Source organism: Neomonachus schauinslandi, chromosome 1, assembly GCF_002201575.2.
Source record: "Neomonachus schauinslandi chromosome 1, ASM220157v2, whole genome shotgun sequence".
NCBI lineage: Eukaryota > Metazoa > Chordata > Mammalia > Carnivora > Phocidae > Neomonachus > Neomonachus schauinslandi.
This window is the reverse complement of record NC_058403.1, coordinates 159555439-159582249: the sequence shown is the minus strand read 5'-3', so window position 1 is coordinate 159582249 and position 26811 is coordinate 159555439. Positions and strand designations below refer to the sequence as shown.

The 26811-nt window shown below is 56.0% G+C and overlaps 2 protein-coding genes across 5 annotated transcripts in view; one reads left to right on the top strand and one right to left on the bottom strand.

Annotated features, from left to right (window-relative positions):
• The window catches only part of XPC (XPC complex subunit, DNA damage recognition and repair factor), a 37207-nt gene extending 28873 nt beyond the window's left edge, over window positions 1-8334 (top strand). For all 3 annotated transcript variants that reach the window (XM_021695158.2, XM_044920998.1, XM_044921001.1), the window contains exons 11-16: window positions 3230-3311; window positions 4174-4308; window positions 4389-4558; window positions 5068-5161; window positions 5711-5800; window positions 6868-8334. In XM_021695158.2, coding sequence (XP_021550833.1) covers window positions 3230-3311; window positions 4174-4308; window positions 4389-4558; window positions 5068-5161; window positions 5711-5800; window positions 6868-7083 — 787 coding nt within the window. In that variant the 3' untranslated portion in view covers window positions 7084-8334. The remainder of the gene's footprint in view (window positions 1-3229; window positions 3312-4173; window positions 4309-4388; window positions 4559-5067; window positions 5162-5710; window positions 5801-6867) is intronic.
• A 564-nt stretch (window positions 8335-8898) lies between these two features.
• TMEM43 (transmembrane protein 43) lies at window positions 8899-26740 on the bottom strand. 2 transcript variants are annotated; one of them, XM_021695159.1, is made up of 12 exons: window positions 26564-26740; window positions 22189-22338; window positions 21159-21293; window positions 20419-20513; window positions 19560-19609; window positions 19218-19287; window positions 18328-18398; window positions 17337-17458; window positions 16979-17053; window positions 16380-16481; window positions 13284-13401; window positions 8899-10987 (listed from the first exon to the last, which is right to left on the bottom strand). In XM_021695159.1, the coding sequence occupies exons 1-12, from the start codon at window positions 26573-26575 to the stop codon at window positions 10785-10787; spliced, it is 1203 nt and encodes a 400-aa protein (XP_021550834.1). In that variant the 5' UTR covers window positions 26576-26740; the 3' UTR covers window positions 8899-10784. The 2 variants fall into 2 exon arrangements, with proteins under 2 accessions (XP_021550834.1, XP_021550835.1); XM_021695160.1 differs by having other exon boundaries at window positions 26600-26740.
• Window positions 26741-26811: the final 71 nt, after the last annotated feature.

The window sequence follows — 26811 nt, the reverse complement described above, 5'->3', positions numbered from 1 at the left end:
AGTTAGAAGAAGAATGTAAGATATATACAAAATTTAAACAAAAGAAATTTTTTTTTTTTAAAGATTTTATTTATTTGAGACAGACAGAGAGAGAGAGAGCACATGAGAGGGGGGAGGGTCAGAGGGAGAAGCAGGCTTCCTGAGGAGCAGGGAGCCTGATGCGGGACTCGATCCCGGGACTCCAGGATCATCACCTGAGCCGAAGGCAGTCGCTTAACCAACTGAGCCACCCAGGCGCCCCAAAAGAAATTTTTTTAAGATTATTTACTTATTGAGAGAGAGCGTGCGCATGTGAGAACGTGCAAGCAGGGTGGGGGCAGAGGGAAAGGGTTTCAAGCAGATTTGCTGCTGAGCACAGAGCCCAAAGCAGGGCTCCATCTCACAACCCTGAGATCATGGCCTAAGCCAAAATCCAAGGAGTTGGACACTTAACTGACGGCACCACCCAGGCGCCCCTAAAACAAAAAATCTTGGGGTGCCTGGGTGGCTCAGTCATTAAACATCTGCCTTCGGCTCAGGTCATGATCCCAGGGTCCTGGGATTGAGTCCCACATCGGGCTCCCTGCTCAGCGGAGAGCCTGCTTCTCTCCCTCTCCCACTCCCCCTGCTTGTGTTCACTCTCTTGCTGTGCCTCTGTCTGTCAAATAAATAAAACCTTAAGGTGAGAGAGAAAAATAGAAGCAGAACTTTTAAGAAAAATGGCAATAGAAAGAAATTACAATGGAATACTACTCAGCCATCAAAAAAATGAAATCTTGCCACTTGCAGTGATGTGGAGGGAACTAGAGGGTATTAGGCTAAGTGAAAAAGTCAATCAGAGAAAGACACTTACATGATCTCACTGATATGTGGAATTTAAGAAGCAAAACAGGATCATAGGGGAAGAGACGAAACAATAAAACAAGACAAAATCAGGGAGACAAACCATAGGAGACTCTTAATCATAGGCAACAAACTGAGGGTTGCTGGAGGGGAGGGGCGTGGAGGGATGGGGTGGCTGGGTGATGGGCATTAAGGAGGGCATGTAATGGAATGAGCACTGGCTATTATTATATAAGACTGATGAATCACTGACCTCTACCTTTGAAACTATTAATACATTATATGTTAATTAATTGAATTTAAATAAAATGTGCCTCAAAAAAACAAAACAAGGGCGCCTGGGTGGCTCAGATGGTTAAGCGTCTGCCTTCGGCTCAGGTCATGATCTCAGGGTCCTGGGATCGAGTCCCGCATCAGGCTCCCTGCTCAGTGCAGAGCCTGCTTCTCCCTCTCCCTCTGCCACTCCCTCTGCTTGTGCTCTTCTGTCTCTCTCTCTGTCAAATAAATAAAATCTTTAAAAACAAAACAAAACAAAATGATAACTAAAAGAAGTGGCTTTTTAAAACACTGGAATGAGAGACCAAAAAATAGAGTAGAGGGTATTCTTAATAACCAGGACAAGAGAGAGAAAACAAGGCAACAGGGAAATCACAGGAGTAGGTGGTTCAAGGGCTCTGAGTGGGTGCAGCCCGCTTCCTGCGTGCAGCCCTGCAGGGACCCAGCCTACACCCTCTGTTCAGGGTCTGTGGCTGAGCTTTCTATTCCATGTCAGGAGGCATCAGGCCTGGTCAGGGCCTCAGCTGCCGGCAGTCAGAGGCCCCAGGGCCCAGTCCCCCTGGTAGAGGTCGTAAGGCTCAGGCGTAAGGCACAGGTGGTTGAGGCAAAGCAGGCCGGTGGGAAGGAAGCAGGTGTGGTCCACAGGGACCACCATGTCAGTCATCGGAGAAAGCATTAGAGGTAGACAGTTTTTTTGGTAGTAAAATATACAAAACCAAGTGTGCCATGTAACCATTTGTAAGCATACAGTTCAGTGGTGTTAAGTACATTGACTGGATCGTACAACCATCCCCACCGTCCGTCTCCAGAACTTCTTCATCTTCCCAAGCGGAAACTCGGTCCCCATGAAACAGGATCTCCCCCCTCCCCCCCAGCCCCTGGCGGCCACCATGCCGCTGTCTGGGCATTTGACTCCTTTGGGGACCTTATGTAAATGCGATCATGCAGTATTCGTCCTTTGGGGACTGGCCTCCAGGGACGGGCACTTGCGGTGCTTCCCCTTTCGGCTGTGGTGAGCAGTGCCGCTGCGAACATGGGTGCACACATACCTCTTTGAGATTCTGCTGTCACTTCTTTTGGGTGTATATGCCCAGAAGTAGAATCGCTACTCGCATGGTAATTCTGTGTCTCACTTTTTGAAGCCTCAACCTCCTGCCTTCCGCAATGCCTGCCTTATTTTCCGGTCCTACCAGCAGCATGCAGGGATGCCAGTTTCCCCCACCCTCGCCCACGCTTCCTTTCGGGTTTTTGGATAATAGCCGTCCTCATGGGTGTGAAGTGGTTAGAAGTTGAGGTTTATCCTGACGGGGCTGTGTCCACTTCCCCACTGTGCTCCTTGGAATGTCCTGACAGTGCCCGCCTGCCTCCCCCCCGCGCCCCCACGTGAAGACCACGACCGTGACATAATTGCTCCTCTGGGTGATCAGAGCTGTGCAGCCTGCCGGGGGTGCCAGCCCTGACAGGACAGGCTCTGCTCCAGCACCCGGGCAGCATCTGGTCTTCCTGCAGCCCGGCAAAGCACAGAGGACAGAGCTCATTATCACTGGCTGATAGAGGGTGCCGCTGAGGCTCAGGAAGGGATAGTGGCTTGTGCGGGGTCCCCCCGCCAGGCCGTGGCACGAGGAGGTGTGCACCGCATGCCTCCGATGCGGCCGGAGCCGGAGGGCCTGCTCTGCGCACGGGAGCCCTCTCTCTGGCCAGAGTGCAGGGCTGCGAACTGAGGAAGAGATGAGCGCACCCTGTCGGAGAAGGCTCAGAGAGGACGGCAGGTGGAACTCTTTGGAAAGTGGTCTTGCAAGGCCGGGTACAGCTCTTAGCTGTGGAAGGAGAGCGGAGCCAGAGGCTCTGTCTGTAATCACAGGCTGCCGGGAATCGTGACTGCCACGGGCGTGCATCTTCATTCCGTGGTCACTCAGTAGCTCGTGGTTCCAGTGTAAGTGGACACATCCCCGAGAAGATAGGAAGTCCAGGTTAGCCGTTCGCCCACCGCAGGTCCCCTGCTTCCCTCAGGAGCCGGGCCCGAGGAGAGAATCGAGGGCCGAGCCCTTCCTTCTGGGAGGCTGCGCGCACAGCTCCTTCAGCCCGTTGTGAACTGAGTGTGTCCTGTGTCTCCCCCTTTTGGCTCCCGCAGGGATTGCGTGCATACCCTGCACTCCCGGGACACATGGCTGAAACAGGCGAGAGTGGTGAGGCTGGGAGAAGTGCCCTACAAGGTAACCACGGCGGGCGCCCTGCAGGCAGAGGCCTGGGCACTGAGGGCTGCTGAGGGCACGCGGGGAGAGGCATCCAGGGCTGGCTTTTCTGGCTTGAGAAAGACTGGAGGAAGCGAAAAGCATTCAAATATGTCTTAACTCTAATGGGGAATTTGTAAGATGGATCTTTCAGAGCAAGCAAGACAATGTGACACTTAAGGGTTGTAAAACAGGCTGCACGGGACCCTTTCCAGAAAAATGTGCTGAGCCCTGCGCTGTCCCACTCCTCCCGGTGCGTCTGTCCCACTCCTCCTTGGAGCACTTAGGCAGCCTTCTCGCTCGTCCTCCCCAGTGAGACTTTTGGCCACTAGACATGGTCGGGGAGTTTGCGAGGGGTCCTAAGCTGTCAGTGCCTTCCAGAATGCACGACGCAGTTAGTTCCCGGGTTTAAATCCTGGCCCTGTCACTCACCTGGCCATGGGATTTCAGTGACTTCATCTCCGAGTCCCAGTCACCCTGTCTGTGATGAAAGTAGGGAGCGTGGTGTGGCGGGTAAAAGCCTGGCTCCGGACTGCGCTGTAGGCAGATAGTTTGCAGCTCCCGGGTCGCTCATCTGGCTGTGCAGTGGAGACGGCGATGGGACCCCCTTGCCGGGCACAGCCTGGGGCAGGGAGCGTCTGCAGGTGTTGGCTAGCGGTGGCCGTCCCCGGGGTCGCGCTGGTACTGGGCCCGGTAAGGGGGTAAGAGGCACGTGCATCTCGGGTCCGTTGTGGAGGTGAAATGAGGCCATGGGTTTAGGAAAGCCCTCAGCACGGTGCCCAGGATACAGTAAGTGCTTCGGCAGCGGCAGTCGGTCTGTCAACTGGCTGTCCCTCCGGGGCAGATGGTGAAAGGCTACTCCAACCGGGCCCGGAAAGCCCGCCTCACTGAGCCGCAGCTGCAGGACCACAACGACCTGGGCCTGTTCGGCGAGTGGCAGACGGAGGAGTACCAGCCGCCCGTGGCTGTGGACGGCAAGGTGAGGGCAGCGCCCCGAGGGCTCGGGACCGGGTCATGTCACGCTGCCGCTGGCCACACCCGCCCTGCCACCCCCTGCAGGTCCCCCGGAATGAGTTTGGGAACGTGTACCTCTTCCTGCCCAGCATGATGCCCGTCGGCTGCGTCCAGCTCAACCTGCCCAACCTGCACCGCGTGGCCCGCAAGCTGGACATCGACTGTGTCCAGGCCATCACCGGCTTCGATTTCCATAAAGGCTACTCCCATCCCATGTGCGTGAGGGGCCTTCCCCGGCGGCCGCAGGAGGGCTGGGGCATCCTGGCACAGGGGCAGGAAGTCCATGTGCGGGTTGAGGCCATTTTCCAGGTTTTACTCTGCATTTGCGAAGTCAGCCTTAACACTTTACCTTTTACTTCCACACTTTCACTCTGGCGACTCTGCAGAGGCAGCAAAACCAGGGAAACCGCGTGCTCCTGATGCCAGATGGAAACCGTCTCCTGGGGGCGGGGGCGGGGGAGCAAGCAAGGTCAGCACGCGTCCTGGTTAGGTGGCCTCTGTCCGCCCAGGGCGGGGGGCCTGGGGAGGACGCGGTGCCAGAGTCCACAGGCCTGCCTGGTGCATGGGCGCTGTCAGCGGCTGTGCCTGGGATCACGGCGCCTGACGCCGGAAAGCCTTCAGGGCTCCGAGCGCCTGGGAGCCGCTGGCCGGCCTCCGCAAGGGAGAGGAGAGGCCGGAGCAGGCGGCAGCCTCAAGTGAGGCCGTCCGTGTTGCGTGCTTACAGAACCGACGGGTACATTGTCTGCGAGGAATACAAAGATGTGCTCCTGGCCGCCTGGGAGAACGAGCAGGCGCTCATTGAGAAGCGGGAGAAGGAGGTGAGCCGTCTGGCCAGGGCGGGGGCCTGAGGTGCAAAAGCAGAGTGGCAGAGGAACACAAGCCCCCAGGTGGGGCAGGTGCCTCATTTGATGGTGGGTTAAAACAGGAGAGGCCACATGCCCCAAAGCTCTTTCCAGCTCTCGGACTTTGCGGAAGGCACCCTAGGGAGCCAGCCCCGGATAAACAGGGTCCTGCCTCCACCTCACCATCCAGCATCCGTGTCCACCGGGTACTGGACCCCGGCTCCGGGGGCTACTGCACCTGCCGTCCACGCCTGCTTCTGCTGAAGGGAACTGCTGTGGTCCAAGCCTCCTCCTCGAAGATGTTAGAGTCGCTACCAGTTAAAAAGATGCTTCTGTTTTGCTGCCTTTTATGTGCATCACTTTATAAATCACATTCCTTTTAAAACAGACTCGGCATGGTTGAGGGACTCTTTTAACCAAAAAGTCTTATTTTGGGTCTTTATATGTCGTAGATTCCATCTTGATACTTCTCCTGAAAGTGACAGTACTTAACATTTTGTGTTCTCCGTTTCATTTTGCTGGCAGAAAAGAGAGAAGCGGGCCCTGGGGAACTGGAAGCTGCTGGTCAGGGGACTGCTCATCCGGGAGAGGCTGAAGCTTCGCTATGGGGACAAGGTCAGTGCGGCTCTTTTGGAAAGAAGACAAGCCCAGGTGGGAGAAGGGGACCCAGAACTGTGGGCCCGGATTCTGCCCAGAGATGCCTTGTGTTTTGACACCACAGTCCTGTGTCTCTGAGACATCTGTGTCCTAACCTTGTTGGGAAAGGTGTCCCTGGAGTCCACCTCAGCTGGCTCTTCCAGCCCCCAGCCTGACCCCGACGTCCCTGTCCTGCTCCTGTCTGCCACAAGCAGGGTTCTGATCTCGTGCTAAACCGATCCAGGGAGAGACAGGCTTCCTGCGCCTGTGGCCGTCCTCCAGGCCTGGGGTTGCTCACTTAAGTCATGTTTCAGGGCACCTGCCCCAGCCTGGGCCAACCTGTGCGGAGTTGACATGCAGTCCTCAAAGGGCTCCCAGAGGGGCAGAGAGGCCCCTCCACGCGGCTGTGTGGTGAGATCAGGATTGGGTCAGACACAGAAATGTGCTCTGGGAACAGCCAAAACCGCACCTGTTGTCTCCCTGTCTCCAACCCCGAACTGCTGCCAGTTTGCCTTTAAAAGTGGCAAACTATTTTTGTCAGACTCCTCCCTCACATCCCTTTGGTGACCTCTCACCACGCTTTATGTTGACTCCGTCCCCCCACGTGCTCTCACCTCACGCAGCCAAACCCCCCAGGCCCAGCTCCCCAGCCCAGCTGGCCCCGCAGTCAGGGAGCGTCTCCTCAGAGCACTTGGCAAGGAGAGCTGGTCCGGGGCAGTTAAAGACATGAGTACGCTTTTGTGCAGAAGTGAGGTAAAGAAGTGCAAAGCACCAGTCCTGGGATCTCCTAGGTCGGGTTGTATGCTCCTTGAGGGCAGTCTCCTGCGTAAACATCTCTGCGTTTCCCAGCCCTGAGCCCAGAGCAAGTTCTCCAGTACCTGCTTGGCGGAGTCCCCAGTGTGAGGCTCCCCCAGCCCCACGTGGTGCCCCCGTCCTCCCAGAGTCACTGGCTCAGGGCAGGCTGCTGCTGGGGGCTTGACTGCCCCCCGGCGTTTCCCTGCCATCTGATGGCTGACTCCCGGCTGCCGTTGTCCCTCCCTCTCCAGAGTGAGGCAGGAGCTCCCCAAGCACCTGCCGGAGATGGACTCTCTTCTGATGAAGAGGAGGGGACCAGCTCTCAAGCAGAAGCATCGAGGATCCTGGCTGCCTCCTGGCCCCAAAACCGAGAGGCTGAAGAAGAGCAGAAGCCAAAGTGCCCTAAGAAGACCAAGAGGGAGAAGGCGGCCGCGGCCTCCCACCTGTTCCCCTTTGAGAGGCTGTGATGGGGGTGGCCACCTGTCGCACCCTGTGCTACGCAGGGCCCTGGTGGTGGTGGCGTCTCCTCTGAGAAGACCCAGAAGCTGCGTGCACCACGGACGAGGGCCGGGGGACAGGGGGGTCAAGCTGAGATGGTGCCGTGGGTCTGGGCTGGCCCCGGGCCTTGTCACATAGACCCAGGGTAGGGCTTTCAAAGCTGTCCGCTCCCACGCCCTATGCTTTGAGCCACAGAACACTTCCCAGGAGACTCCCCTGCCACCTAGACGTTGCTCAGCCCACCTTCGGAAACGTGAGTCCGTTTTTTTACAGAAACCACTGGGCGATTTAGAAATGCACCAGCCCCTTCTTCTAGGTGAGTTCTTCATCTGTCAGACCCTCGTGCTTTTGCCTCTCCTGCAGATGTGGGACCCTTTCTCTGCGGGCCAGGCCTTTTCCCCTCAGCCAGGTGTGCTGACGCTGCCTGACGCTGCCCCTTCGTGGTGTGGCGAGGAGCAGGTGGGAAGGACGGGCATCTCAGATTAATGCGGGGGGGGATCTCCTTTTTGGAAATGATGCTTCAGGGTGGCAGAAGACTGGAACAAAGAGCTAAAATCAGGGAAGAAAAGGAAAAACACTGAGAGTTAAAGAAATGTTAGTCAAAGTGGATCAGTGTTCGGCTAGATTTTATTCATTATGGATAAGTTTATAAAAGCTCTATGCATTGTAGATAATTCAGGAGAAATAACTTTTGTAACATTTTGAGGAAGAAATAAAACATTTATCTAAAAAGACTCAGCTCTGCCTTTTCTTCCAGATTTATGGTCAGCTAAGAACACCTGCATGACTGAGTGATTTGTGCGCGTGTTGAGACTAAAGACCAGGTTTGTGTCTCCGGTAGACCAGGAACTCCTCATTCCACACATGGAAATTTTTCTATGTTTAAGCGAGGAGAGCTGTTTCTTAACCTTTGACGGGAGCCATTAAAACTCTGAGCCAGTTCTCTCCAAGGGAAACAAACAGAACACTTGGGGTGTGACTCATCGGCAGCGAGAGCTTGGCTGGGAGGCTGGTGTGGAGAAACAACCCGGGTCGCCATGGAAACTGCAGGGCCTCGCGCTTCCGGCGCCAGAGCACACTCTGTCCTGGAAGTCAGCAACTTGTTCTTCGGGCAGATATCAGCTCATTGGAGGCGTGATGGAACAGAACCTCAGGTCTGAGAAGGAAGAGCAGGTTTTGGGAAATCACCTGCTTCAAACCTTGTCACAAAAAGTACACAAATTGTCAGCTCCAGAGTGGCCCCTCAGCAGCTGCCTATTGCTTCCGAACAGGAGGTAAAAGGGAAAAGCTGCTGGGCCGTCCATCAGGCATTTCGTGGGCTTGAGCTCATCGAGTCCCTGCCGCGGCGCCGTAGGGACAAAAGCCATTTTCACTGCCATTTTCATGATGAGGAAGCTGAGACCCAGAGATCGCAGACTCACCACGGTCACACAGCCAGCCGTGGTAGGCTGGGCGCTGGAACTCGGGTCTGTGCCAACCTAAGGCCCGGGGTGGGGGAGGGTGTCACACGATGTCCCACTGTGGCTCCAGCCACCTCCTCTGATGCATTCTGAAGCTGGGGGACGTTTGAGTCCTTTAAATCAATCCAAAACTAAGTGGGCTTTGGTAGATAAGGCTTCTAAGTGCTAAAAATACCGAGTTGCCCTTTTAAGAAAAATTGAAACCTATTTTAACCACTAAAAGCTACTTAAGAACTGAATTCTAAAAATTCATACAGTTCTTAATTCTATGGCTGAATTGTTTAAGATAGAAATTTCAAAAAAAAGAGTAACGGCAAGGTCCTGTAAAAGCTATTTCGAAATTTATTTTGAATTTTTTCAAAAAATACAAAGATAATACAAATTTCATGGTTTCCCAAAGACTTCAAATATTTCTTAACATTCTTTTGCCCTTTAAAAACACTATTGAAATTCGTAGTAATTTAAAATCTGTACTAGGAAAAGTTACACAAACCAAATCCCACAGATTTTGTATGTAGCTACCACCTAGTTGTATTTATTTCGAGAAGCATCCTTTAAGAGTTGAGAGATTCAGTGACAACTGCAGGAGTGAATACTATTTCAGTTCTTAAGTCCAGAGAAGTCATCTCTGGGGCCGGCTGTTGTCAGTGTGAAGAATCTCAAGCCACACCACAGACCTCGCAGGCTAACGAGAGATTGTCAGGCTGCTAGTTTTAGGAGTTCCGATCACTTACTCAGCCACTGACTAATTTGCGAAAGTAGCCGCTCCCAGCCAGGCAGAACAAGTCCAAGTCATAAAAAGATAAAGGGTACAGGAAAGATCTTTTAAACCATCAAAGTGACAACATACTTGCTCTTTCAGTGGGGGTGAGAGGGGACGGGGTGAAGTGCAGGTAGACTGTACGTAGGAGTGAAGCTGCAGACGCGGACGTGACAGGAGTCACTCAGAGGCAGGTGCCGGGGCCCAGCGGCTAACCCAAAAGCCCCCACCCCACACCCCTCCACGAAAGGAATGAGGCCTGAGAGCTGCACAAGCCTCAGGTCAGGCCTCCGGCTCCTGATTCAAATTGATGGGGGTCACTCTGAGGGAGCCCACTTAGGATCAGAAAGCTTCCAGCCTCTTCCTTAAAGGTTGACTAAAAACTCAAAATTCATCTTCAAGGAAATCGGTAGTTTCTGAAGCCAAAGGATGAAAGGAAATGCCTTTCTCCACCTTGTACAAATCCCATCTCCTCCCAGAGTGGAATCCCTTGGCTGACACTGGCTTCAGAAGCATCTTCAGGCCTCCCACTGGCCCCGAGTACTGCCAGAGGTAACTTTTTTTAAGCCAGCACGTCACACCCCGGTGTAATACCTTCCTGTGCCTGAATTAACTTCAACGGACAGATTACAGGGAGTTTTTCTGTAACAGTCTGATTTGCTCATCATTCAAGCAGTGCTTTGTTTCTTTAAATCTTGAAATTTAAAGATTTTAAATTTCTTCGGGTAGCTTACCCATGAAGTGTAACAAAGGCAAACATAACCGACGGGACCTTTGGAAGTCCTACACACGAACAAGTTCTTGCCAAACCGTAAAATCCATGTTAGGCCCACCAAATGTCCAATTCTGCTCCCAATGACCTCAGTGGTGGTGTTCTTTTTTAAGCACCAAGGCGGGTTCTGTGCCCAGGCTGGGTGTGTGGCGCCCGTGTGTGGGGGGGTGCACGCTTAGTCCGTCCTGGCGCTCAGCACTGCTCAGGGACAGCCGAGGACGCTGGCCCCGGGGGCTCACAGAGTGGGTGGCAGCTGGGGCAGAGCCCTGGCACCTGTCTCCAAGGAGGAGGGGCAGTGAGTGACCAGGCAGCAGTTCTGTGCGGAGTGTCACCAGCTCCCTGTGTGCAGACTTCAGCTAAGCGAAACACGTGAACCGGCCACACGCGGTCCCAAGAGAAGGGAAGGAAGCAAGGGGAAGGCCTGTCACACTGCCAGACAGGAGCTGCCTTCTGCGCTCCAGAGCCGCCCGCTGGCAAGCAAAAGGGTGGGGAAGACGTGACCCGGTGAACACCAAACCTGACCTCCATGCACACTGCCAAGTCTGGCCCCTTGAGGAGCAGAGCAGGCGCAGAACCCAAACTGACTCGAGGTCAAGAGGGGCTGGGGGGAGGGGAGGGCGGGGGAAGGAGCTGGATCCTGAGGATCATGCAGGTGTGGGGCGGGTGCCGGGGCCTGATTCACTCCAGCTTTTTGGATGGCAGCCGCGTCCGAGCAATGATGATGGGCACCAGGGCCAGAGAGCCAATGAAGAGGGCCCACAGGGGCCGGTAGAAAAGCCAGCCGGCCGCCACGGTCAGCAGGGTCAACGAGGTGGCCACGCAGAAGGCAAAGGCTTTCAGGCCGATGTTGACCAGGTCTCGGAAGACAGGGAACCAGTCCACTGTGAGGAAGAGAAAGGTGGTGAGGCTTCCGAGGCCACCACGCTCTGTGTCACAGAGGTGAGCAGATCATTGCCGTCTGTAGACGAGGATGGGCCCGTGTTGCCTGGTCCGGGACAGGAGAGGGCTCGGGGCGGAAGGCAAACAGCCTCCTGTGAGAGCTGGAGGACGCAGGTAAGGCGTGCGCCCCTCGCCCCTCGCCCCGCTCCCGGGAGCAGGCCGGTGGAAGTGCCCTGTCGCCCCTAAAACTATGGATGTTGCTATCAGTCTGAGGCCAATAGAAGACATCTGCCCGTGATGGTGGCACATTCCATTTGCTGCACACTCACAAAGGAGACTGGGCAGAACCTTCTGTGGGTGCCTGTTTGGGCTCCTCGGCCATTCCTGGAGGTGTCTGTTCACTCAAGTCATTACCAATTATCTCTGTGCCCAGCTCTGTGCAGGGCGGAGGGAAATAAGCCTGAGCCGGCCCCCCACCTCAAGGATTTCACTGGCTACTGGCCCAATATGGTAAAGTCAAGGATCCAGTGAATCCATCTGGACTTACACTGTCCTTGGCCTGTCTACGCCCTCCAGGTTGGCATCCCGTAGCTGACGTCAGTCCGTGGGGGGAACCTTCCCTCAGTTCTAGGAGGCCCCAGTGGTCTGTTGCCACTGGGTTTGCAGAGCAAGGCCTATTGCCCTGCCATGACTACAGGACCCTGCAGGCCACCTCTTGGCTCATCTTGGTCTGTTCCCACATATTGCCCACCTTGGCCCCCCTAATAAGCAGAGTTCGTGTTTTTGTGCATTGACATGCATCGGGCACTATGTGGACCATCTCCTCAAATGCTCGTGCCTGCCCAGGTACTGTTCTTACCCTCATTTTACCTACAAGGTCACCAAGGCCCAGGCAGTTCAACTTGCCCAATGTCCTGGAGCTAGAAAGTGCCAGAGCCAGGATTTAAACCCAAGACGGTGTGAGCCCAGAGCTGAGCTCTCAGCCATGGTTCTGAGCCTTGAGAGGACAGGGACCTTGTCTGTCCTGCTCACCACATAGTCTCCAGGGCCGAGAGCAGGGTCCTGCACACAGCAGGCACTCAATAAGTACTTACTGCCCGAACAGAGGAGTGAACGCGTGCTTCTGTCTTGTAGCTTCCCCAGTCACCCCACCTGCACTTCTGACCCCTCTGCGCTCTGACATCTGTCCTGGGTCTGAGCGTCAGCGTTCCAGATGAGGAGAGAATCAGAGGGCCCTCTGAGCCGGACTCCCACGATAGGGGATGAGGCTCCGAGTGGGGAAAAGGCCTGCCCAAGGTCACACAGCCAGGAGGGGCTCAGTGCAAAGGGAGATGGAGGATTCTGATCAGATTCTGATCTCCCAAATGGTGCGCAAGATGCAGCTGGCTGTTCTGAGCCCAACTCAGCGGTCCAGAGAAAGCCTTGGAGGGGAGGAACTGTGCTTTGCCCTCCTAGGCTGGGAGGTACTGTGGCCAGACCTCTCCCCAGCGGGAAAGGGTAAATGGGGCAGAGGTTTCTGTGGGGCCCAGCACAGGCTGGACGCAATCATCAGATGAGGTAAAGGCTTGCATGCAAGTCCCCTGAGATGCGCCATGCTCCCAGATCAACAGTGTGGGGCCAGCACTTACTCAACCACCCGGGGCCTCAGTCCAACGCCAGGTTGGGTCACTTGGCAACTGCTGGGCTCACGGGTGCCGACCGGGCCAAGTGAGCGGCCCAGCACTCTGCCTTGTGCTCCAACTTGTTGGCTGCCCCAAATCGAGCCCAGGTCTTGGGGTGGGGGAAGGAAGCATTATGGTTTGGGGGTGTTTCCTATTTGCCAAACATTCACAAAACTCTGCCCATGAGATGTGAGGTAACTGAAGCTGAGACAGGAAAGGGAACGGCCCAGGTGTCCAGAGCTCTGACGTAACCGATTCTGGGTCTGGCTCAAAAGGCTGGCTAGTCTCCTCGCCGTGCCCACTCACTCGTGGAGTGAAGGGCTAGGAAGGAGCAGGAGAGCTGGGGCCAGACGGACCGGACCCTCAGATCACGAGGCCTAGATCACCCTCCTAGGAGCTGGCACCCCCACCCCCACCCCTGAAGCACCTGTCTCTCGTGTCTGCCTTCCTCGGCCCGTTCATCCCAGTGACGTGCAGTGGGACACGGACATAGCCAAATGCCCGGTCTCTGCCCCGAGGATCACTGCAGCAGGCCGGAAAGGGCCAGGGGCGGTGTGAGAAGCGGAGAAGGCACACGGGCTGCAGGAGGGTGAGCAGGACCACCCCCCCACCCACCGACCTGTCTCCGCACACCTACCCAGGGTGTAGAGGATCCGGGTCATGAGGTTGAGGCCCATGAACATGGCCATCCAGCCAGTGGCCCGCAGGCCCCATGTCTTCATGGAGTTGCTCTTTTGTTCTCTATGGAACACCTCCTGCCGGACAAGGTGGGGGGCGGGTATCACGCCTCATGTCTCTGAGGGGCCCCCAGCCTCCCCAGTTGGCGGCGCAGGTGCTGAAGGGTACATTCCACGCCAAGCTGGAGCTGTTGGCCATTTCTAAGCAGACGAGGGGAGGTAAGGGCACCTCTCCCACCCAGGCCTAAGCGTCGGCCCGAGCGGCGCAGCACAGTACGGGGCAGAAGACAGCAGTGTGCAAGGTCAGGAGTCCTTGGCCCACTGCGTCAGCTGGAATGCACCCGGCCCTCCCTACGACAGTGCTTCCTTTCTGGGGTCATTCACCGCCCCCCCCCCACCAAGTGTCATGTGTGGTGCTTCACCTCGGGTGCCCTTCCCGTGACTCCGGGACACCTCGCTCTCCGCGTGCCCCCTGCTTCTCAGTGGGCTGCCCTCTGCACGCTGCACTTCTGCGGCGGATTCAGTCTCGCGCCTTCCCCGCCAGCTCCATCCATTTCCTTGGCGCCTCCCGGCCAGTGCCCCCCCACCCCCCGGCTTCGAGCTGCAGCCCTGGGCCTTCCACTGCCCACTGTGCCGTCCAACACCGACCCTGCAGCCTCCCCCATCCCCCCGACCTGTTCCTCTCTGCCGAGCCCACCTCAGCAAATGCTACAGCCACCTCCCGCCTGCACAAGCCAAAACCGGGGTGTCACACTTGGCTCGCTCCTCCCCGCCGGGACCACCTCCCATCTGGCCCATCAGCAAGTCCTGTCAATGCTGTGTCCCCATTTCCCCAAATCGCTCACCACCGTCACCCTCTCTCACCAGGACCACTGCAGAAGCCTCTTCCCCACTGGCCTCCCTGCTTCCACCACCTTCTCCCCACAGCCACCTGCCAAGGCCCTGCCGCCTGTCCGGGAGCAGGTCAAGGGTCCTCCTCCCTCCCCCGGGCCTTTGCACATGTGCTAGCTCTGCCTGGAGCAGGTTTGCCCCCAGTCATGCCTGGCCAGCTCTTACACATTGTTCTGATGTCAGCGTGAATGCCATTTCCTTAGAGAGCCCCCCGTCATTATCTAGGACAATAACAGTAATAGCAGCTAACACTTACTGCCTACCATCTATTAGCTGCTGTCCTCAGTGCTTTCCAGTATTGCTTTACTTAGTCCTCAAACTAACTTCACAAGGTAGACACACTTATCTCCAGTGTACAGATAAGGAAACTGAGACTCGGAATAAGTGTATGCATAATCTTTACAACAACCAAATAAGGTAGGGATCATAATTCTTATCCTCCAAGAGGATAAACAACTGGCTTAAGGTCCTGTAGCCCACGCAAGGCAGAGTGTGGCTTGAGCTGGGGCTGTCTCCAGTGTCCACACTTGTCCACGCTGAGCCCTCCTGCCTCTGGGACTAGAATCTGGGTGTGCTGACTCGCAGGGTTTGGGTTCCACCTCAGGGCCCTCGCTACCTGTTCAGCTCAGGGCCTTCTCTCCCTGCTTGGCAGAGACCCCAGACACTGTGTCGGAGGCCCACAGTGGTCAGCCCGGTCTGAGCCTTCCCTCCTGGGAAGCTTGGAGGCCACTCCTCTCTGGGGAAACAGCTGGGAGACCCAGACCTCCACCTGCAGGAGGCTGAAGTGTGGGGTGGGGCCGGAGCTGCCAGACAGAAAGGAGGCTTGGGCAGGGCCTCCTAATTTTAGAAACTCGCTGAGAGCTGCCGATGGAAAGGGTGACTCATGCCCATCCAAGTGGGAGGTGGCAGCCCTGCCCTGAGGCTGGTAACTGGGTAGGTGAGCTGCAGCCTGTCACACCCTGGTCCTGGATCAAGGAGAAGGTGGGGCCCATCACCACCTGGGGCTGGGGGCTGAAGTGAGAAGGATGGCAGCAGAGGGCCTAATAATAGGGTCATAGGGCCACAGCCATGCCCTGCCCCCTCCCCACCACCTTTCCATCTCAATGCCTTATGGATTGAAAAGTCCTGCAGTCCTGCTCCATGCAAGAATAAAATTTCCCACCGGTGATACACTGTGTTCATCGACAACACAAAACGATTTTTCCATTAAAGAGAAGGGTTTCTGGGGTGCCTGAGTAGCTCAGTTGGTTAAGCATCTGCTTTCGGCTCGGGTCATGACGGTCCTGGGATCGAGCCCTACATCGGGCTCCCTGCTCTGCAAGGGGTCCACCTCTCCCTCTGCCTCTCCTCCTGCTGGTGTGCGTGCACTCGCTCTCTCTTTCTCTTTCTCTCATGCTCACTCTCCCTCTCTCTCTCTCAAATAAATAAATACAAATCTTTAAAAAAATTAAAAAGAGAAGGGTTTCTGCCTAGAGAAGAGAGGCTAAGTTTTAGGGCATGCAACTGAACTAACTAATCAGCACAAGAATGGGACAAGGGTGAGGCATGACCCCCCCCAGTTTACAGACGGGGACAGGGTGCCGGCCCTCACTCCAGCCCCAGGACTCTGGGGCTCTAACCCCCCACCCCTCACGGGGAGCCCCTGCCCACTGGGCAGCCCCGCCTCTTCTCTGGGCGGCATCCACAGGAGTAATCCTGGTGCTCCCATTCCTGCCTCAGTGACTGCCTGACCCCCCATGCTGCCGGCTCTGACCCCTTTCCCTTCACTTGTGACACAGCCAAACTGTCACTCAGGGAGGCCTGCCCTGACCACTGTCAGAGTCAATCTCCCGTACCCCTGTCTGCTTCTCAGGGCACCCGCCCCCAGTTCACAACACTCAGCACAAGGGGGTCCTCACTCTTTGGTTCTTCTGATGAGTGTCCCCCCCGCCCCCAACGCCCCGCAGGAGACGGGAAGCCTGGGAAGGAGGAGTCTGCTGGGCCTCCCCTGCTATCCTTCGTGCCGCACAGTCCGCTGCACGACTCTTACTCCTTCCGTTTCTTCCCCCCGCCTCTGCGCTGGCTGCGCCCTCCCGTGCGGGCACTTACTGAATAACCACGGGCAGGGAGAAGGAGGGAGGGAGACGCCTGCCCCTCGCTCACACAGATGGGCAGCAGCGACTCACCTCCGCTGAGAAGTCCCCGTGGTGCAGGAGAAGCAAGGTGTCCCCAGACTTGGTGGAGTAGGGGAGTAGCTGGTCACCCCGCTGCCGGGCGATCACAGTGACCTGGTCAGAGGCCTTAGCATCAGGGCTGAGGGCATCAGCCGGCCCGGCCCAGCACCCCTCGCGCGGTGTGCCCACCGCAGGAGTGAGGAGATCCTGCCAGCCACGAGCCTGGCGAAGCTGCTTCGTTCCACACTCGGGGGAGGACCTGGCGCAGCAGCCTGGGGCTAGGGCTGGGACTGCAGGTGACTTGGTCAGGCACCTGAGCCAAAACTAGGGCTGGGGGAAGAAAAGCTGCATGCGATTGGCACAACTCTCACCGGCATCATTAGGAGGTCCCTGTAAAGCCGCAGGGGGACAGCCCCGTAACCTGGGGCCCACGGATGCCCACGGACAGCTGCGGGGCACACAGGGTTCCAAAGCCGCTCAGAGGTACGGCCGCATGCAGAGGGGGGTGCGTGCACGCGTGGCCTGGAGGAAGGGTCCCGAGTGCTCAGGGCACTGCACACAGGGGAAGGGTAGGAGGCCCTGCCTGGCTCCGCCCCGGGAAAGCCGGTTACCACGTGAGCTGGACCCAGGTCAGGGTCATCGCCGCTCAGCCCCGCGTAGGAAAAGGACACGCGCAGGTCTCCGACCTGGGAAGAGAAGTGGGCTGAGTGAGGCCGGGAGCAGCCAGCCTGGGCCTGTGTCCCTGGCACCGTCGAACCCCAAAGCTCCCACGCTCTTCCCGCCTCCACACCGTTGCCCGGGTGCTCCCATCACCTTGAGGCTTCTCCCCTCCAATCTCATTTGGCCAAGCGGATTCAACTGAACCAAATCCGAGTCCCAAGCAGGGATGTGCCACCTGTGTGTTGTCCGAGGGGCAGCACTCCCAGGGCCCTGATCTCCGCTATGTGAACAGCCCATGCCCCTGCGTACCTCTGGATACTTGGGGTTTTCGCTATGGTAGAAGTAGTCTCCCCGGCGAATGATGTCCACATGTGGGTCCTCCAGCTTGGACAGGCTCAGCGGTTTGAAGTTGTCAACTTTGTCAATGAGGCCTGAGGAGCGTGCAGCGGTTACAACAGTAGAGTGCAAACGAACATCGCCCGCCCCACACCTGCACACCCCTCAGCCTGACCTCCTTCCCACCGGGAGTGCCCTTCTCCAATCCCTCCTTCCATATTGCCGGCCCCCTCTAGTTTCCGCCTCCTCCAGGAAGCCTCCCTGTCCGCCATCCCGGCCAGCGGGAGCCACGGCAGCTCTGGGAACAGCCTGAGCCCCACACCTGTTCTGCCTCAGATGCAGGCACCCGTCTGTGCCTGGCTCCCCGGCTGCGTGCAGTGCACTTGAGGCCGGGGCTGCCTGGCACAGCAGTCCCCAGCTGAGCGACAGGGCAGACGGCAGACAAGCCAGGCCCTGGAGCATCCTGGCAGAGCACTGGGCCTCCACCGCTCCTCCCTAACCCGGCTACTTGGGGCCTATGTGTTTTCTCTCCCACCCCAGGTGCCGTCTTGTCCCTGGAAAGCCTCTTTGGAGTCACTTGGGTTGGGGGGGGGTGTCGCCTGCAATGAATTGCTAGATGCCAGGTGGGGCTCAGAGGTGGAGCCCTTGGGGGGCAGCCTTGTCTCTACCACTGGCTCTGGGGCTCTCTGCTCCATCTGGTCAGATCGGGCAGCAGGGCCTGGCAGTTCTCCTCGGGAAGAGCCCATGTTTCAGAGGAGCCTGGCTGGGGTGGGGCTGTTCTACACAAGGCCCCCATCTCCTGGGGACCCGCCTTCCCTCTGGCCCCCAGCCCAAAGTTCGATGCCGGGAAAGTGCAGGCTCATCCCACACTAGGGCAGCAGGGCCCCGAGCTCCTGGGAGGCGGCCAAGTAGAAGCACAGGGCCTCTGGGTGCTGCTGGCTCATCTGAAGGGCCAGAGACTTACCTGCCGAGAGGAAGAATCTGCCAATCTGGACGAAGGGGGCCGTTGCCGTGAACGACTCCACCGCCATCGCGCTGTGGGAGAGAGAAGGAGCTATTGGCAGAGCAGGGCGCCGGCCAGGAGCTCTCTGGGTCTCTCTAGGTTATGCCCGGCAGGGTTCCCACCCAGGGGGGTTCCTGCAAATCCAGACCAGCCCAGGCACTGTGGACATCTTTTCACCAGGCCTACCCCCCAGGACGTTCCTGTCCCCCTCGCCTGAGTGGAGCACCCTCCTCCCATCTCCTATCCCCCAGAGCTTCGTACCTCCTTGCCTAGACCCCTACCGGCCTGTCCCTCCTCAGCCACCCATTGTCAGATGGACCTTCTGTGGACTTCACACCCTCCCTGACCCTTCCCAGCCCCAGGGAGCTCCGAAACCCCCCTGCCCCCCGCCCCCGGGGAACAGCCCTACCACAGCTCCAGCCACGCTCCACACTAAGCCCATCTCACCACCCCCGTGTCTCTGAGCTAACCGCCCTCTGCCAAAATCCTACAAAGGCCCACATCAAATTCCACTGCCTCCTGAAAGCCCTTCTTGATTGTCTTCCGACCCCCACGGCTGTTAACAAAATGCCTCCCTGGCGCTGGACGTGCAAGTCCCTTCAGGCACTCAGTCCAGGCCTTACGTTCATGACTTGTTTGAGGGGAGCCTGTGTGGGCTCAGAAAGTTGGGTCTTACTTCCATGTTCCTGGTGCCCCATGCAGGAACTGGCCTCAGAGCCATGTCCCAGACTTCCATCAGCTCAGGAGACAGAAGAACTCAATCCCATCACTCAGATGAGGAAGCTGAGGCTGGGGACCTGCGAGTGGCAGGCAAGACTGTGCTCAGTCAGGCCTGGGCACCCAGCTCTCACCTGGGATTCTTGTGGCCAATTTCTCGGTCGAAGTTTCTGCTGTTGACGATTTCTGACCTCCATTCGGTGTCTGTCACAGGGAGAGGGAACAACTCAGAGACCATGGTAAGAGTGGCCATGTGTCTTAGGCCCACTGGCTCTGTGTCCTGTCATCCAAGCCCGTGGCCACTCCAGGGCCAAAGGGGTGGCTCCTGAAGCCTCGCTGGAGGGATGGAAGAGCAGGACTCTGAGGCCTGGCACCCAGGGTTCCCGATGCCTTGTTCCATGCCTTCCCCAGGGTCGTCAGCCTCCGCTGAGGGCAGAGACCACATGTGTGCAGGGATGGGGGTGCCCGGTACTCACTGTAGGAGTACCTTGTCTCTGTCGTCACCTGCCCATCTTCAGTGTACTCCCTGCGAGGAAAGCACAGGCAGCCCCAGAGTTAGCCTCTCACCCCAGAGGCATTCCCATCCCTAAGCATCTCCAGCTGGAAGCAACTCGGGGCGACCAGGTCAAAATCCCCAAAAGGAGCCGCCTTGTCTGCAGCAGCCGGGAGACAGGGTGCTTACTCCCCGCCACACAGCCAGCTCTATCCCTCAAAGGCCCACACTGGAGAAAAGAGCTTTTGTATTCTGAGCTGAAATGTGCCTCCACTCGGCCCACACCAAGGGCTGCAGCCCTGACCTCTGGGCTCAGGGACCTGGCTGCACCGTCTGCACCAGGACAGCCCCACGGAGGCCCCCCGCCGGCTGCCCTGGCTCCCCTAGCCACCTCCCCACCCCTCACTCACAGTCCATGCCGCTCAGCTCCAAGTGACCCCTGCTTGCCTAAGGACACCTGCCCTCAGACTTGTGCTAGAATGGACAGGACGTAAGCCAGGGCCACCTCTGCTCTGGCCTGGGCAAGAACACAGAGCCCACACAGAGGAAAGCACCGTTTGCGGCCTGGATCTGGGCACGTGTCGATCCTGGGCATCCCCGGATGACGTCCTCCACAAGGGGGCTAATTCATCCTCCCTCCTTCTTGGAACCACTCTCACTAGGTTACTGCCACCTCCAAGCAAAAGATCACTGATGAGGAATTTCGGGATAATCTGACACTTCTCCGACAAGACTTAATACTTTAAATTTCAGAAGTGTCAAAATCGAAAGCCACCTGCATTGTATCCTAACACCTGTACCTCCGTTATCCCTGCTTGAGGCTTCACTCCCCGGCACCTCACCTGGACTCCTCGGTTTCCACCCACTGGTACATCTCCACGTGCCGCCGCAGCTTCACAGCCGGGAGGTGGACCCCATAGTTTGGATCAGACAAGAGCTTCGAAAAGAATCACACAAGTCAAAAAAACAGAATACAGGCCAAGACTCACATGAGCCTAGGATGCCAGAGGAAGTGGGACTGGACAAGAGACAGGTACAGAGGCCGGACTACCACGGCTGCTTCAGGCAGGAGAGTCAGGTGAAGCTGCCTGGCCTAAGTCCTTCACACCCACTGCCTGGGGACCAGGAGTCTCACAGTCCCGGCTCGGGTGGCACGGTCCGATGGCATGGTGCCAACAACAGTGTATTTAGGGTTCAAACAGGAGAGGTCCGATAACCAGAGTACCTTTCAGCCCTGCACTAGCCACACAGGCAGAGCATAATTGTTAAAGCACCTCCTCGTACGACTCCGGCCGTGTGCCAAGCACCACGCCAAAAGGTTAGCTATCTAATCCCACTAACTCTTAAAAGCTTCCCCCCACCCCCAAGGTTGTTACAGGTACTCTCTGCATTTTACAGATGAAGATGCTGAGACTTGGGAGTGACTGGTCCACATAGCTGTTGAGTGGTGCAGCTAGGAGTCATACCCGTGTGTCCATCGCCAGAGCTCATGTGCTCAAAATCCTCAACCAGACAACATCCAGCAATTTGCCCTGAGCATCTGGTCCCCTGAGCAATGTGCCCTGAGCATCCCCAAACCTACCTTGGACGTCCGCAGGGCCCCAATGATGTGCACCAGCCGCCCCTCATTCTCTGGGGCCACGCTGTGGATGCTGTCGGGGGACACTACAAGTGAGAGCCCCTCGGCCAGGGAGGTTGCTGTCTTCAATGCGTGGCCCTGTGAGCAAACGGGAGTGAGGATTTCAACTCAGGTGTGGTTCAACACAGTTGTGCTTACTGCAGTGCATTACGGGAAGCATGGAGACTCATCTCCCCATTTTATAGTCGGAAAACCGAGGACCAGCAAGTGGCACAGTTAGAACTGGAGCCAAGGACTCCTGCTTTCCCAGGTAGCCCTCTTCCTGCTGCACACCCCACCCCCCTAATTCTCAGCACTACTCCACGCTGGGAACAACTGGTGCTTGTCTGTTGTGTGCCCCTTCCCCCATCTTTCTCTGTCTTCTCTCCTCCCCCCTCTCAGTCCTTGTAGTTTATATGGGCCCCTCTGTACTGCTGCCCCAAACATGTGACCCAGGCCTAGCCAAACAGAACATGGGTCCACTGTCCACAGGGATTTATTCAGAGAGAGGACTGAGACAAGCCAGGACACTGAGATATCTCTCTGCAACTGTTGCTAAATTGATTTTGGAAGAGATCAGGCTGCTAAGCTGTTGGATGTGACCCTGGAGTTGCTGGGCCACCTTTACCACCACAAAAGGAAAAGCCTGTCAACGAAAAATCCGTAAGAGAGAAAAAGAGGCAACAGATGGAAAAATGGAGACTCCTAGTGACCCAACATGAACACCTGGATCCAGCCATGCCTGAAGCTGTAGCTACCCCAGGATTTCAGGCAATGTGAACCAATTCATTCATCTTCCTACTTAGGTCAGTTATGAGATGGGTCACAAGAGAAAGAATTCTGATTAATTCAGCACCATTACCCTCCCTCCCCCCTACCCCACCTGTTGTAAAATTTAGGCCCTGTTACCACCTCTAGCCTCTGGATTCATAGCCTTTGCTTTCTAATACTGCAGGGATCCACACTCTGCACCAAGGGATGCCAGACATTTTACCTCATTGGTGAAAATTAAGTAGAAGGAGAGCAGGAAGGTCATGAGCCCCACAAACATCCCACCCGAGGTCTCGCTGAGCCGCTCCAAGAAGCCTGGCTGGGGGTTGGTCATCGTTTTGACATGTTCTCTCCTGTTAGTCATACTGGAATACTGAGGAAAAAAATATTTTAAAAAATCAAAATGAAACTTAGTTTTTTAAAAAGTAAACTGAATTTTGCTATTTGTGTATACTGTTCTCATTGAGTTTCAATCATATACAGTAAAATGCACAGATATTAAGCATACTGTTTGATGGCCTTTGACAAATGCTTACCCCACTTGACTGACATCCAGATCAAGATACAGAATGTTTCTATTACCACAGAAAGTTACCTTGTGCCTCTTTCCTGCCAATGTTCCCCGCTGCCCAGCCCCTAGTGGTAACAACTATTTGAATTTGTATCATTATAGGTTAGTTTTGCCTCTTATGGAACCCGATATAAATGGGGCCATCATACAGCACCAGCTCTTTTCTGTCCAGATTCTGAGGAGGGTCATCTACACTGTGGGGTATAGTGGTAGCTCATTCCCTTACATGGCCGAGTAGTACTCCATCTAGGAGTATACCACGTAAGTTGCCTCGGTCACCAGTGGGTGGGTATTTTGGTTGTTTCCAGTTCTTACCTTTTACAAACAATGCTTCTATGAACATTCCTGTACAAGTCCTTATGAAGACCTGTGCTTTCATTTCCCTTGGGTATTGGGTAATGAATACCAACGTAGGAGTGAAATTGCTGGATCACAGGGACGATGGGTGTTTTTAAGAAACTGCCAAACTGCTTTACAAAGAGGTTATTAGACATATATTATTAATTCAATTCCTCAAACGGTGGCTCGGCTTCCCAAGGGCCATGCAGGGTCTTGTAGGGGTGAGGCAAGGAGACAACAGGCTGCAGGGCCATCGAGTGGCAGGCACAAACAGTACTAAGCCATGCTGAGTGCTTGGTGAGGAGCAGATCCTGTGCCAAACAGGGGACCCCTTCCGGCTGGGGGATCACAGCAGGCTCCCCAGAGGAGGCGGCATTTGATTGGGATCTCAGAGGCAGACTCTGGAGTAAGGGCATCCTTAGCAGGGGGAACTGTCTGAGCAGTGGTGAGGGAAGTGCTTCCAGGAGCAGAGCTGCCTATCTGCTCTGGCTGGGTTTGGGGAGGCCTGGATGGAGGGAACTGAGGGCAGCTAGACACATCCAGGCAGGTTCGTGAGAGGCCTCAAGCTCCAGCATCAGGGGGTCAAGTTTTATCCAACCAATAACAGAAGCATGGTTTGAAGTGTGTCCACTGCTGACTGAGTATCACCGTTAAGGGCAGAATTCCAGAGCCAGAAGGAGTGGGTTTCAATTCAAGCTATGGGATCTTGGGTGAGCAACTGACCCCTTTATGCCGTCCATATCCTCATCAGTAAAATGGGGATAAAAACCCAGTACACAGGGTTCTGGTGAGAACCAAAGGACTTAATTATCAGACAGTTCAGTGCCTAGGACATAGGACGTAATGCACAGGCGCTAAGGGTGGGAATGTTAACAGCTTTCTTTGCAACTGACACCAAGACTGGTGCCATGGCTGGGGGTAAGCTGACAAAAGTCACAAAGGTGTAAAGCGGTTCTGAGACGTGCACTCAGAGTGAGCCAAGCCCCTGGCACAGGGGGCCAGAGGAGAGATTCAGGTTAGTCTCTGCCTGAATAAGGCTAATGCCATATTATCTGACTGTCCCCCAATGTCCCCAGCCCAGGCCTGCCAGAGTCCAGATGTCCATTAGATTCAGAAATGGTCTTAACTTTCCATATCATTGGGAAACATTAGTAGAGCAGTTCACTGGCGGCAGGGAGGTGACCATCAACCATCGAATGATGACAACGGCAACATTCCAGTCTATCACAGGCCAATCACAGGCAAGCTATCGCTACCCCATTTCACAGATGAGAAAACAGAGGCTCATCAGTTAAGTCATCAGCCCAGATCACTCAGCCTCTAAGAGGGAGAATTAAGTTTCATATATGGACAGAACAGAGGCCACTCTCCTACCACTTTGCTCCAAGCCTCATTCCTCACTTCTTGGGCTGTAAGGAGAGCTGAACACTGGGAGCCAGCTGCAGAGAGTGGCAGGAAAAGGAGCCCGTCCTGCTATTAGCAGCGCAGCCCCAAACTTGGAAGCCAGAAGGCATAACTTCCTTCTGGGCCTCCCCTCAGCACACATCTAGGAGCCAACGTCAACGCTCATGGAAGGCCTTGGAGGGAAGAAAGAAAGGCACAGGAGGGTATATCTCAGTCTACAGGAAGGGTAGGCTGGGTAGTGACAGAACACACTCGGCCCACATTCCAAAACAAAATCCCAGGAAACATGGAGGGTCTTGGAATGGAGGATGATGGTGATTTCCTCCACCCATATCTCACTACCAGACTATTTCCCTAGCCTGAGGGCGACCCTCCAGTGCCTCTCTTCTTCCCCTCAAGGCCATCTTTGAGCCCCTTATCTTGATGTTGGCTCCTTGATATGTGTTGAATACATACAGGTGTCCTCAGTAAGCACTCTAGGCTAAGGAGCAAAGAGCAACGAGTGATGGTACAGAGGTTGATACACAGGCCCTGAAAATTACTTGCTGTGTAACCCTGCGTTAGTTGCTCTACCTCTCTGATCCAGTTTACTCACATATAATATGGAGATGGTTCACAGTACCTCTGTCACAGGGCACTTTTGCTGTTATACCAATTAAGAAATTCTGTCACCTCCCTGCTCCACCCCACCATCTTCAGATCTTTCCTCCTCACCGGGCCTGGTGGCTCCTGTAAACATGCACCCAGCTCCTGGATGACTCAACAAAGGTTTGACTGCAGAAGATACCCACATTCATACACATTCCTTGGCAAAGGTCAGGTGCCAATATACCCAAGACAGTTTCTCCCCACCAGGGCCATCTGTGTCAGACTGTGAACATAGATTTTTTTTCATGTATTAAGCACCCTCTATGCACCAGGCACTGTGCTAAGCACAGGCTGACTCCCTTAAACTTCACACTAACAGATCCCATGAAGAAACACAAACCCAGAGTGATTAAGGCCACACAGCTTCTAAGAGGAAGAAACTGGATTTGCCCCCAGGTCTGCCTGATTCCAAAGCCTGCTGTCTTCAGCATCTTCCCATGAAGTAGCTGGCCAAGCTGGGCAAGTGCCTTCACCTACTGGGGAAATTGTCCATCTGTAAAACATGGTATGGGGGCAGACAGGAGTCTACCTCTGGGGGCAGGCTGGTCTCCTGATTGTCCTCTCCCCTGGCAGACCCTGGGTCTCGACCACCTCTGAGGCTTTTCTAGGTGCAGCATTCACAGTTTCTAGGTCTCCCAGACAACTCCAATTGAGGCGGAGCACGCTAGGGCTGTCAGTGATATAAACCCTCCTCTCCAGGGGTGTGGGGGGCAGAGAGGGCTCTTGGGGACAAAGGAGGGGCTGGAAGGAGAGTGTAACAGGCCAGGGGAGAGTGGCTAGGACACTCCAGCAAAGCAGGAGGGAGGGAGTGTCCTGGGGCTGGCAGGGCACCAGGGCTGGCTCCAGAAGCGCTTTCACAGAGGAGGGGAGTGGTGAGTCACCAGACTCTCCCACACCCAGCACCCTGGTGGGAGGTGCTGTTCGGTTGTTGAATGAATGTTGGGCTTAAATCTTAAGTGGAAAGGTTCCCGAGACAGGCTGGCTGCAGGGACAAACAGCCAGAAGGCTATTGAAGGGAACCACCTTCAGCCATGGCCTCTCTAACCAAACACACCTAGGAGGACAAGGGGCCGGGCAGTGGGGAAACGCTCCCTCTCACGGTCATCCTAACTCCTCCGCTCCCAATCTCGCCCGCACCCCTTTGCAGCATCACAGCCTCGGTTTACATGCTTCCCTAGGGCGTGGAGCTCCCTGCCCGCCCGCACAGTCCAGTCTGTCAGTTGATGGGACAGCTCCACCTGAGCGGTATCGGCTTCCCCACCCTTCCCGCGGACTGGCTCCCTCGGAGGTCGTGTCCCGCTCTCACAGCCCGTAAATGAGAAGCCCAAGGGCCCAGGCGGGAACTGATAATGAAAGGAGGGGCTGCGAGAAGGCGCCTAGCACAAGGAGACCCCAATGCCGGGAACAACAGCTCCTGAGTCTCCCTCCCCGCAAACGTGCGGCCCGACGAGGAGGTCCGGACAGACCAAGAGAGGTGAACGGACGGGCTAGCTGCCGGATAGCCGGAACAAGGGCATGCAGAGGGAGATGGGGCTGGCCGCACAGACGAGGGGCAGGCAGGCAAGATGGACCCAGGCGGCCCCTTCGGGGACATGGGTAAGTATGGGTGGGGTCCGGCAGACCAGGAGACACTCACGTTCGCGGCCATGGTGGGACCAGGCTGGGCGCTCACCCTCGCTCTGCTCAGCTATGTAAGGGCTTGACGGCCTGAGTGCAGAGCCCAGCGGTCTCTCGCCCGACGAGGAGCTGCGAAAATCCGCGTGAATCCTAGAATCAGGGAGGACGTGCAAAAGTTGCCGCCCCGTGAGCCACAGCTTTTCTGCTCATGCGCGCCGCAGGGCCTCCTGGAAAATGTAGTCCGGGATCAGGCGCTTTAGCCACTAA